This window comes from Bufo gargarizans, chromosome 10 (assembly GCF_014858855.1).
Source record: "Bufo gargarizans isolate SCDJY-AF-19 chromosome 10, ASM1485885v1, whole genome shotgun sequence".
NCBI lineage: Eukaryota > Metazoa > Chordata > Amphibia > Anura > Bufonidae > Bufo > Bufo gargarizans.
The window spans coordinates 117,555,682-117,569,219 of NC_058089.1; the positions used below are offsets into that span (position 1 = coordinate 117,555,682).

General features: G+C 44.1%; 1 protein-coding gene across 2 annotated transcripts in view; it reads right to left on the reverse strand.

Moving 5' to 3' along the window:
• Window positions 1–13,538, reverse strand: part of CEP89 (centrosomal protein 89) — a 93,285-nt gene that overhangs the window by 63,679 nt on the left and 16,068 nt on the right. For both annotated transcript variants that reach the window (XM_044270369.1, XM_044270370.1), the window contains exons 6-8: window positions 12,467–12,556; window positions 11,060–11,284; window positions 10,207–10,349 (exon numbers count right to left, since the gene is read on the reverse strand). In XM_044270369.1, coding sequence (XP_044126304.1) covers window positions 10,207–10,349; window positions 11,060–11,284; window positions 12,467–12,556 — 458 coding nt within the window. The remainder of the gene's footprint in view (window positions 1–10,206; window positions 10,350–11,059; window positions 11,285–12,466; window positions 12,557–13,538) is intronic.

Sequence of the window (13,538 nt, forward strand, 5' to 3'; positions counted from 1 at the left end):
TCTTGGTCCCAGTAAATGGGGCCCTTGAAAATCACTATTGTGCATCGTCTTCACGTCATTTGGATGCAGCCAGCAGTGATAACAATGGAAGATTTCGTTTGGGTTCCTATGGCGATGTTCACTGACCCGTACACAAGTCTTAGGTTGTGTCTGTTGTTTTTTTTTTCCTAAACTGAACAGACATATTAAATATGTATTTGTGCTAGGAGTATATCTAGCCCAGCAGAGGAAACCTTGACGTTACATTATATACATAACCTACATACCCCTAGACATAGTTATGGCATCAAAAACAAGTTATGGCTTCATTCTGGAGAACAACGCAGCTAGAAATAAGGTTATGGCTTTTCTCACTTCAGTTATCGGGGCCGGCTTTAATCGTGATCGTTCACCGGACATGTCCACCGACTTGGCCATGAACATACCTTCTCACCTTGGCCGGAGAGGCGAGTATATCTAAGTGGCGGAGAGGGAGACCAGGCACTGCCCTGACTTCCCGGACAGCGGTTTATCTCCCTGCTGAACAAAAGTACCCGACATAATGAAATAAAAAAAATGTCCAATCCACGTTTCCTCTGACATAAGCCATGGAGGAAAGTCAGGAAGTCTCAATATGCATTATATTATCAACGGCAGATCGAGAGCGGGTTAATCATTTTATAAAGACATACTACTATTTTATAGACTACAACCTGCCATTTACTAGCACTTTACTTTATACTGTGTATTAGTTTTAGTGATCCCAAACCAAAGCATCTCTTTAGCTTCAGTGACATAGGAACCTTCATATGCAGTCATTGAGACAGCCAGAGGGAGAAGAGACTTCACTTAAAGGTGTTGTCCGAGTGTTTAGAACGGATGGCCTGTCCTCAGAATAGGCCATCAGTATTTTTCAATGGGGGTCCGACTCATGGCACCGATCAGCTGAAGAGACTGCGGCACTTTGTGAGCACCGCAGCCTCTTCATAGGCCAGCGACGGAACATTTATCAATCACGTGGCCTAGGCCGGGCTCAGTCCCATTCCGAAGAATCAGGCTGAGCTGCAATACCAGGCACGGCCGCTGTCTAATGAAAGCGGTCATTAAAGGGAGTCTTTTACCTAAAATCACCATTTATAGAACACTAATGCCTCATTCACACGTCAGTGTTTGGTCAGTGATTTCCATTGGTGATTGTTAGCCAAAACTAGGATTGGAGGCTCCACAGACATAAGGTATAAGGGAAAGATCTGCACCTGTTCTGTGTTTAGAGCCGCACCTGGTTATGGCTCAGAATCACTGATGGGAATCACTGACCAAACACTGAAGTGTGACTGAGGCTTAACACTGTGCGCTGTTAGGTCCCAGTACAGAGCGGCAGGAAGAAGACAAGGGAGGTAAGTGAATCTGTTATGGACTATTGATACAAAATGGATACTTGCTTGTTGAGCTAAGATGGCGGCCAGGCATTCAGCCTACACCTATAAACTAGAATCTTACTTTGTGTTTTTATCATGTGTTTCTTTGTGGTTTCCGTTCAGCTCAAGCAAGCAGTTACAAAGAAAGAAGTAGTAACGGTTTCACCCAGGAACAAGGGGGGGGAGTGAGGAGGAATTTCCTCTGGCCGTCAAGGTTACAGAAAAGTAGAGAGTTCATAGCCAATAGAAAATATATACTTTATCTTTCACCCCCCTCCCACTCCCTCCTCTCGTGAAAACTATGTATTGTCTGTTTTTTCAGAAATAAACCAGAGATCCTGATTAACTCCATGTAGTGAGTTGTCTGTCTGATCTCTCCGTGCACGTATCTTAATTTGGAGCAGTACATCAACTGAACTGGCAGCTTTGTCAGAACCAGAACAATTTTGGCACCCAACGTGGGGCTCGAGGATTGGACCCTCTGTTCCCGTACCCCCAGAGACCAGACGAGGAGAGGCGCACTAACGGACACCGGGATCGCAACCCGTGATATGAGGTAGGAAAATTGAGTCATCTTGCCTATAAAGTGTCCCCTGGTGTAGCCTCTTGGTGTTCGTCTGAGGGAGGGGTGCGGAAGCAGTCTGGGACGTCCTCGAGGGCATGAAAGTAAGAACCCCATATGTTTTTTTAAAGTCTTGATGTACTGTGTTGTGCCTATAAGTTGTGAAGACCCTGTTGACAAGTATCACTGACGGAGACACGGAGTTCTCCTGTGTTCCTGTATCGGAGTTCAGCCCGGTGTCTGACTCGAATCTCCATAAAGGGGACGATCACAGATGGGTGGAGAGCGGTTCGCGGTAGCCCAGAGTGTGCTGACCGGGACTCAAAGGTCTTCGCGTCCAGTGATTACTCTATACAGGAGGTCTTTAGGCGGCTTCAGTAGGTACGAGAGATAATGGGAAATGAGGAAAGTGTCCCGAAGGGTTACTGTTCACCTGAACAGTACGTGGCGGACAGGAGAGGCAAACGTTTCATAAAAGGATTAAGTAAGTTGGAGAAGAGTTAAAGGTGTCTGTAAAGGAGGCATCCTATGTAGTGCTACCTGGCAAGTGTTGTTAAACGAGAAGAGAGGGAAGTTAGAAGATGATAAATTGACAGACATGGTCCGTGTGTGGTTGGACTGTAGTAAAGAATTTGAACAGACCGGGGGGGAACTAAATTTTGATGAGAAAAGACAGAGATATTTCTGTAAGCCTGGTGTTGCATTGATACATGACTAGCCACCACCCTATAATGGCGCCGGGAAGAAAGCAGGTGGGTGGACCTGCAAAACATGTGGTCAACAGAATCCCTCCTCCCGTGATACGTGCCTTCCCTGTGGGGTTCCCCACCCACAAAACCACACCTTGGTAACTACTCCCCGGCACGTCCCATCACTTCCCGTGTTAGCTACAGCGCCATCTTGTCCCCAGGCAACGCCCATGAACGGACCTTTAATATCATTCGGTCCGGACCCCCCCCGTCACTCCTATGTCACCCTTGCCCCTTCCTACTACCTTGTACCCGATGATAACCCGGACGGTACATTCATGCTACCCCACTCACCTGCCACCCTTACTCCTATAATGGTAGGGGGGCAACCTGATGAAGCAGAACAGGGGGATGCAGACGGTGCTGCAGAATCCACAATGGGCATACAAAATGCACCGGGTAATATGCAGACTCCTTCGCGGGGTACCCCGACAGACTACGGTGATCCGTCAACTTTACCCCTGGCACCACAGTGGACTGTACCCATGACCGTGCGCCCATCACGACGTTCACAAGATCAAATACTGCAGGGTCAGATTACAGAGTTACAAAAGAACTTACAGAAAATTGAGCAGGGAAACCTTGAGACACTGAAAGAAGCCCTAGCACTTAACCGGCCACAGGGACCACCAAAATATGTGTCTTTCACCCCACAACAGTTATTCACCATAGTGAATTTACTGCCTGACCCTGAGACCCATCCCATGCCCTTTTTCAGGAAACTGTCCCAAGTGCATCAAACCTATGGGTGCACATGGTCGGACCTGCAAAGTATAGTGGAAAACAAGACAGGTGAATACTCCACACTGATAATGGATCAAATCCACATCCCTGAACTTAAAGGTGCTAACTTTGACCCCCGGGATCATGAGTCTGGAGAATTCTTTATAGAACAACTACAGAAATGGACAAAAGCTAAAATAGCAGATCATTCACCACATTGCAGGACAGCTGCGGGGGATCAGTTGACCCCCACCTTTTTTCTTTTCACAGAAATGTTAGTTTCTGCTGTGTTAGTTTAAGCTCCTCTTTCTGATAAGAAACTGTCTCGCTTCTTGGTCTTTGTGGTTTTTCACTCAAATTATGTGACACCCACGGCTGCCGGATGTCTGACAATAAAATTCTGCACTGATTTATATGAGCAAGGGGATTCGCTGCAAACCATTTTGCACCTCATCCCCAATACTCTCTGGGCCAGAGGACCCCAGGATATTGGATACCTCAATGTCCCACCAGTCACTGTGACCCTGAAGGACCCCAAAGTCCTACCATACAAAGAGACTGGACCCAGTAGCCAGAGAAGCCCCTTCCTGTGTCAGAGCTATCCATGCTGCCAGCTCTCTTCTAAACGTCACATCTGACGTTGTGCTGGGTCATCCCCTCACTATTCTGGCTCCCCATGACATTTCTGCCATCCTCCAGCAGACTCAACCTAAACACCTCACTGCACAGCGCCACCTCCGGCTTCAGTGTAGTTTGCTTCTGCCAGATAATGTCACCATTCAGAGGTGCCACATCCTCAATCCTGCTGCACTCCTTCCTCTTCCAAGGGGGGAGTATACTGGAGAATCTGAAGATTTTATTGATCTACAGGCACACTCGAGCTGACACCTCTGAAGCCAGAGGAAAAGCCCTAGCTGATCAAGCAGCCAAGGAAGCAGCAGTGAAAGAGGAAAGAGTCCAGTCAGACCAGATTATGATAACACAGGAAGACCTGGAACAAGAAGAAATCACATGGGACCTCCTGAAACAAATACAGAAACAGGCCACGCCACAAGAAAAATTGGATTGGCTAAAAGAGTCAGCCCAAGAAGAGAAAGAATCTGGACTGTGGACCCAAGGAAAGAGAGCATCTCTGCCCAAAGCTCTCTATCCTCTGATAGCTTCAATAGCTCATGGGCCCACCCACCAATCTAAGACCATCATGAAAGAACTAATAGACAATGGCCCCAGGGATAACCCCTGTCCTGGTGAGGCATACTCAGTCTTGCCTCATCTGTGCGCAGTGCAACCCGGGAAGACCTGAGCCTACACCAACCAAATGTCTCCCCAAAGCCCAGTACCCGTTCCAACGGATTCAAATTGACCACATCCAGATGCCAATGTGCCAAGGGTTTCAATATGTGCTAGTAGTGATAGACTTGTTCTCTGGGTGGCCAGAAGCCTACCCCGTCCGAAACCAGACAGCAACCACTACTGCAAAAAAACTGATGCAGGAGCTTGTCTGTAGGTTCGGAGTACCTGAGGTCATTGAGAGTGATCAGGGCCCAGCATTCACTGCTAGATTAACCCAAGAAGTCTGGAAGATGGTAGGGTCACACTTAGCCTATCACACACCCTACAGACCCCAAAGCAGGCGACAAAGTCAAACGACTGAACGGGGTACTGAAGTCCAAGATGCTGAAAATGACTGGGGAGACAGGGCTCAGTTGGGTACAATGCCTGCCAATAGCACTATTTTCAGTTAGACACACCCCTAGGCCTCCACACCAAATTTTGTTTAGGACACGGCCTAGGATGGGACAGTACTTCCCACAGCAATTGCAAATGCATTATGAATCTGTTGCTAAATATGTGATTGCCCTGAGTAAACAATTGTCTAACATACGTGCACAAGTTTTCTCTTCCATTCCAGATCCTGACTCCCTAGAGGGAATACACACTCTCAAACCTGGAGAGTGGGTGGTGGTCAAGAAACACGTCAGAAACACCCTCGAACCACGATACAAGGGGCCTTACCAGGTGTTGCTGACTACCCCGACCTCTGTGAAACTCGAAGGGAGGCTTACCTGGATCCACGCCTCACATTGTAAAAGAGTAAAGGCTGTCCCGACGACCCTGGAACAATAAGCCATGAGGATTCACATACTGATCATGACTTTGACAGTGGGCATATCTGCAGTGTTCACGCCACTGGGTAATGAATGGGACACTGGGCTAATGTCACATGTTTTCCTAGCTGGACACACTGTTATTGTCTCCAAGTACAAACCAAAGGTATGACATTTAGTCCACACATACACTCAGGTTGCAATGATTCAAAAACAGACAGCCACGTGCAGTGTATTGGTGTAGATGCTGAGAACGGAAAGGATCTGCCCTGTAACAACCGTACTGTACAGGATCTCCTGACAGGTATATTAGCTAACGACACCGAAAGTCAGTCAAAAGGATATGAGTTGGCGAAAGGGACACAATTAGCCAAACTAATTACCCGATTATTCAATGCACAGCATAGAAGTTCCAGAAGATATATACTTAGTTTGTGGACACAAAGTGTACAAATGGTTATCCGAGAATGTCACAGGACTGTGCACCATCGCCAGGCTTACTCCTGCTACCTTTATAGTACCACACTCTGAAATTGGCATAAATGCAGTACCTAAACACACCTTGTATCGTAGGGCCAAAGATAACACACCCAGACCAAATGGCAAGCCACATGTAGTAGAGACGAGCATTACCAACAAAATTGTTAGTTCCATCTTCATATATCCCATGATAGCGCAGATGTGGGATCATCTGGTAGTAGCAACAGACTACCTGGATGACCAAATATGGGAAGTGATGAGACTTATGAATACCTCAAACATTGTGCAAAACCAGTTAATCATTGTCACCAACCAACACACATTAGTTCTAGATTATGTTACAGCTAAAGATGGAGGTATGTGCCAGGTTGTGGGACCCTCTTGTTGCCATTACATAGACCCGCAGGGTAATTTGCAAGTTAAGGTGGGTATAGAGAAAATGGCGGATTTAAGAGATAAATGGCTGGATGCACATAAAGCTGATAAAGATACATGGTGGTCTGATACCTTCTCTTCCCTTAACCCCAATAACTGGTTCAAAGGTATTGGGGGTTGGCTCATGGGAATTGTCCAGGTAATATTGCAGGTAGCCCTAATAATATTGGTGATATATGTAGTGATTAAGCTCGTTCTTATTTGTGTGACCCGCTTTTCAAAAAGAATGAAGAAAACTGATGAACGACCTATTATGCTCCTCTACGATGAGGAAGGACAGAAGGAAACATCGTTCAACACAGCTCCCCCTCCTCACAATGATGCCTGGCTGAGATAGGGTGAGATGAATCCCAGGGTATTACCACAAGTCCGAGCAACCGGGAGCCTACCTATAAGGGGTAGGTTGTCGCCACTGCGGGTGAAGAGGATACGAATGGTATGCCCAGGGGATTCGCTAGGCGAAGGGAAAGTCTACAATCAAGTCTCCAAGGGGGGACTGTTATGGACTATTGATACAAAATGGATACTTGCTTGTTGAGCTAAGATGGCGGCCAGGCATTCAGCCTACACCTATAAACTAGAATCTTACTTTGTGTTTTTATCATGTGTTTCTTTGTGGTTTCCGTTCAGCTCAAGCAAGCAGTTACAAAGAAAGAAGTAGTAACGGTTTCACCCAGGAACAAGGGGGGGGAGTGAGGAGGAATTTCCTCTGGCCGTCAAGGTTACAGAAAAGTAGAGAGTTCATAGCCAATAGAAAATATATACTTTATCTTTCACCCCCCTTCCCCTCCCTCCTCTCGTGAAAACTATGTATTGTCTGTTTTTTTCAGAAATAAACCAGAGATCCTTTTTAACTCCATGTAGTGAGTTGTCTGTCTGATCTCTCCGTGCACGTATCTTAATTTGGAGCAGTACATCAACTGAACTGGCAGCTTTGTCAGAACCAGAACAAATCTGCCAAGTGGCAGCGCTGTCTGAAGCTGGAGAGGTACGTTTATTTATTTATTTTAAATGTCTGATCTGAGGTCTGATCTGAGGCTGGGGGGGGTCTGATCTGAGGCCGATGTAGGCTGGGGTGTCTGATAGGAGGCTGATTAGGGTGGGGGGCAGATCTGAGGCTGACAAAGGGTAGGGACAGTTGTGAAGAAAGGCAGGGATAGTGGCAGGGAGAATAAAAGCTGGGTGAACCCCTCTCCGAACCCCACTGGGAAGAGCTTGGCTGCCATTAATGCCAAATAAATATATAACATTCTCACCCACTGAGGAAGGGGTCAATACTTCAAAGCCCCGAAACGCGTCTGGTGTGAATCCCCCCTAAAGGACAGCAAGGACACTGCAACCCCCGTTAAAGGTCTGGACACCGCTACATAAAGAGCTAACTCATTGCGTCATTGGAGACGCCAAAGACCGCGTGGAACACAACCTGATTGACGCCAGCTCAGCAACAGCCCTTGAGACCGGGAAACTACAAGCTGATCGTACCGAGTCGAGGACTTACTGTCGGGTACCAAGACCTCCGGGTAAGGTTGCAGTGATCCCACATAAGCGATCGCTCTTTTCAAACACAGCGGGACGCCGCTGTAAGATTTTGTAGCTACACGCTGCAATCCGAACTCTTGAGAGCTATATGCTCTGTATTTGATCAAATACACACAAGTGTATCTCTACAATGTTGCGAATTTATTAACCTACTATACAAAAACTATCGATATCAGGAAAGACTTTGCCTAATTTTCAACAGTGACACAAAAGACTGGTTTTAATCAAGATTCAGTCATTTATTTATTTTTTCAGGTGCACCTATAATATCGGTATAGGATTTTATTGCCAATGCACATTTATTGCTAATATATATCTTACACCGATCACGTTTTGAATATTATATGAATTTTATAGTACAATTAATGGGATTTATGTCTTATATTGTAATTTAATCTGATTTTATTTTAGTCTTTTAAGGTCATTATCTCCTTTTTCATCCATCATTGTATTATTAATCTACTGTATATTATTGTATAGACCATTAAAGATCCCTTTACTTTAAAGAGTGTGCCCCACTTTAATTTTATTTATTTTCTACATTTTCAGACTGGGTGTTGTCTGTTAGTGGGAGCACCTCTGTTTGGATTCCTACCTCATTCTAGTGCGACATTATTTTATACTTATATAACATTCTCAACTTAAATATTAGACTGCTATATGTGGTCAAAATGGTGCCTGTACTATTTGTAATATATAGTGTAGGCGCCATTTTGTGCTGCAAAAATACAGCACTCTAGATTTGTTTAATTGAAGCGCAATGTGTAACTTACCCCCTAAGTCACTTATATGTTTCACCAAATACAGCCGTCAAATTTTTAAAGTTGAGAATTTTGTATGACCCCCCGAACGATGTTACAAATATCCAAATGGCCTTCGGCTTTAAATGAACAGACGTTAAAGAAGAAACGTTTCTCTCTGCCCAAGAGAAAATTATTTTTGATACGTCCCCCAGAGGGTTGGATCTTGTGCCGCCCTTGTGTTTCCAGTATTTTACCGTCGTAATGTTGTCCAAAACAAATTTCAATTTTTTTTTTATTTTTTTTAAAAGACACTGAGCTTTTGTAAAAGGCCATAAGAACTGCATACAGTTCTCTGTAGTTTGAGAATTTGTTCTTCATGACCTCGGACCAATCCGCCTGGAAGTAAGGAGTTCCTATTTTTGCCCCCCAACCTGAAGAGCTGGTCATTATCTGAATTTCTGGAATTTTGATCCAGCTTGTGCCCCGAAGAAGATTCTCTTCTTCCCTCCACCAGTTTACGTCTATTTTGACTGAAAGTGGAATACTGATTAGTCTGTCTAGGGATGATTGTCTCCTGTCCCAATTCCATAAGATCCACGCTTGCATAATTCTGGTGTGGGATTGACTCCATGGGACTGAAATTATGCAAGAGGTCAGGAGACCCAAAATACTCATCGCGTTCAGAATAGAGCATCTGTGGAGTCTCTTGAACTTTGCTACTTTCTCTCTTTGTCCTGGGGAAGAAATGTTTTATTTCTATATCCCAGAAAAAAAACTAACGCCCAGAAATCTTATTTTCGTGGATGGGGTGAGTACAGATTTTTATTTATTTATTAACCAACCGAGATCTGATGTTTATAAAGTCCTCTGTCCTTTCTAGATAAGGAACGACATTTGCTCTTTTTCAGCGTAGGGAGGCTATCATTTCCACCACAAGTTTGGTAAAAAATCCTTGGGGCTGATGATATGCCGAAAATAAGAGCCACATACTGAAAATAGTGGAGGGAACCCTTTGGATCACTTACTGCAAACCTTAGATGCTTTTGAGAACTCTGATGTATCGGTATGTGATAATAGGCGTCCTTTAAGTCTATTGACGTCATCAAGGCACCTTTTAGGATCAGGGGAACTATAGAGGAGACTGACTCCATCTTGAGTCTTGAGTAGAACCCTTTCCCTTTTTTCGGGGTCTGGAACTTTTATGATGACACCTGAATTGACTACATCCAATACTCCCTGCTAAATTTTTTCCTGGACTTCCGGGTTGTGGGCCGTGATCAGAAATCTCTTTGGAGGCCTCTCTGTATGCTGACCCCGTAGGGACAGGAAAACACTAAGGGTGGGGGGAGGTGAGGCCGTTTTAAACTCTCTCTCTGTGTATTCCTGTGCCACAGAGGTCAAGGGTCCTCTCTCACTTGTGGCCGTCATGGTGGATGGAATGGAAAAATAGTTGGTATAAACAGACCGTACCTCTTCCTTGGATATGGGGCGATACTTGGTTTGATAGCGGCTCAGCTCCACATTCAGTCGATGGATTGTCGTTTTTAAAGCGTCGTTCTCATCTACTAATTCTTGTGCCTGCTCTTGGAGAGAAACCAGCTCTGCGGTCTCCACTATGAAAGAAACATTAAATGAGCACAGTCAACCTCAAATTCCATTAAATCAGTGCAGCTTAGTAGTCGCAGTAGGGCATGGGGGACACGAAGGACAACTTTAATAGTAAGTATATCACAAAGATACAAAATATCTGCCATTTTTTTAGGTTCCAAGTACACAACGAGAAGTACATAGGGACCAGGGTGATGACAGCCTTTTCGCAGGTACGGAAAAGTGGCAGCTTTTTTGTACTGACTTCGGTGGGGAAAACTTTATCATTTTGTCGGTCTTCTCACAAACAGCCGTCTGCTCCTACACTGTACGGGCATCTTAATCCAATGCACAAAAGATTCAATGGCCCTGCTTTATGAAGGCTGGCGTGTGCTATCCCGGGCTTAATGGGGGCTGCGCTGCCAGAGGAGGCATTACATTTATGAGGCGCAGACCTCGTCATAAATGAAATGCCTCCTAGGGCAGTCCATGACAGACTGAAATCTACTCCAGCTCGGAGCTGCTATAAAAATTTCAGTCATCATTTATGTCAGTTTCTGAAGTAAATGATGATAAATGTGCCAACACTCTGTCGTCGTCATACGCCTTTTCGGAAATTGGTGAGCGTGACGTAAAAACACCCGTTGCTACCAGTTTTATGCCAAAAAGACACGTAGGGAAATGATACATTTCCCCCAGTATGTTTTTAGCATTTCATTTTTTTTTTTATGCTTACCTTCTGCACGAGGGTTTTTCAACAATTCTTGATAACCCCTTTTTTCATTCTTCAGATTCTTCACCTTCACCCGCATGGTTTTTATCTGCTGCTTCAGCTCTTCCACTTGGGAGGCCAGCTCCAGGTTCCTGCCTGTCAGTTGCTGAGCTGCTGCCCGCCACTGTGGGTCTTCCTCTTGGCTTTGGTGTCTTTCAGAAGCCTTGTGACTTGCTACCACGGAGGAACCTGTATAGTGTAATAAGCGAAAGTCTCTGTATCATCGATCCCCATATAGCTATACAAGTAATGCATAGAAAGTAATAGCAATTTGCATTGTTTATAGCACACAAAAATACATTTTAAATATAATTTTTGCTTTCTTGTGGCCCCCTCGATGCTGCTGCTAATCTGTGATGCAAGACACAATCAATCTCCCTCTTCTCTGCTATACTGCCATGTTACTACAGAGGCTTGACTCCTTCCTGACAAGCAGAGCAGAAAGCCATTTCTATTGCTTGCCCTGCAGTGAATAGAGAATCACTATGCAGAGGCCTGGCTGCGGGGAGAGTGACTGAGCATGTGTGTCCACCAGCACTCAGCTCAACACTTTACACCAAGTGGCGCCATACTAAAAGTCCTCACAGGATCATTCTTTAACAGCCTGTATATGGCAAATTCTGTTTATTTTTATGCTCCTTACAATATGGTATTTAAAAAGGTGGGGCAACCCCTTTAAGGAAGATAGCATTCTCGTTATTCTTCCTTAATTGGCATAGGAAGGTACAATAGGACTCTATTCAAATGGTGAACACCTCATATGGATGGAGTCTGTGTGTGGTCTGTTTTTCTGGCAGACTAATTCATTAGAATAAATGTGTTTTGTAGGGAAAAAAATAAAATATATATTATATAAGCCCCCACTGCATGGAAATATTGTCAGTCTGAAACCAACCTTAGGGTGCATGACAGCCCTCCAAACGACAAGTAATTGTACAGAGTTTTAATACCATGGCCTGTATGACTCTATAATGGGTTCACCACTTTCTAAAAGAACTTCTAGAATGCCCTGTGTTGTAAGGGTATTTACATCCATAATTAAGTACTGTTTGGTTCTGTCCCCTTTAATTCTGTCCTCTTTTATATTACCATCTCTATTCTGTGTAATGATATTCCTTGAAGGGAAGGGATGCAAATGAGCTCCTAACAAGCTCTGCCTCTGATGCCACCAGATGTGAGGCAGCTATCCTATAAGTCAATGTTCAGCTCTTGAAATAAGCCTTGAGACATGACTTGGATTATGCACGAGGTGCTCAGGTAAGACACGAGGGGGCTTGGGTTTTCCTAGGACAGTACCCATTAGGCAAGGACATTATAGACATTCTTTTAGAAAATGGACAACCCCTTTAAATACCACAGTAGCCAAATTACCTGATCTGACCAGTTGTTCCTTCTGCTCTTTGATTTCCTCTGAATGGGGAGGAGGAATTGGAGACTCTGCTGCAGCATCAACTTTACACTCTGAAAGACAAAAACACGGACAATTAATAAAGAACTTCACAAGATCCTCTATGCAGAAGACAAGAAACCACCAGCTTTACTTCACGTCTGCTCAGAAATGTACTATACTGCAAATCTTAAAAACCATGTTCAGAAAAGCAGAAATGACATCTAGGTAGAGAACCTGCTCTGGAGAAGTCCAGTGCCAGCAATCAATGCTGCGGTATTACACTGTCACTGCCGCTTCATTTTAGGAACTAGCAGTGTTCTCAACTGAAGGATCTCCTCGGGATCATGTACTGACTGGCTTATAGCCTATCATATGAATATACTGAGTGGGACTCCACATTAAAATATGTGATTTACTTAAAATGACCCTAAATCACCTAAAACTAACTTAAAGACAATAGAGGGATGTGGGGTATTGGTGGTCCGCTGTTTGATACCTCCTGGCGCAATAACACTACCTCAAGTGGTCGGAGACAATTTTTCAATTTGCATATACGTGACAACGCGTTTCGGAGTAGAACACCACTCATTTTTCAAGTCTAATAAGATCGATGCTGGTAATGACAGCGTTATGTAAAAGGAACAAAGACATATGATAATAATAGTAATGATAGCGGTAATAACGAAAATGTGTAGTTTGAGGATTGGAGATAAAATCATGTGACTTAAATCAGTCATAGATGTGCTCACTAGAGATAGTAATCATAATTGATAGATATATGTATATTGATCGTTACGCAGATTGTAGTAGCAGTTTATAGCGAACGATAAAAAGAACAATAAAAATTGATAAAAATTGCTGATAAATGAATTTGAGCCACACAATTTCATATACAGGGTGATAGATCACATAAAATATAAAATGAATAAATGTACATTTATGTATAAATATAGAAAATAAATAATAAATGAAAATCAATCCATGAACTGCATGTGTGCAAGAGAACGTCCATGGGCATGAACATATACATGTATACAGTTGTGTGTGCACACA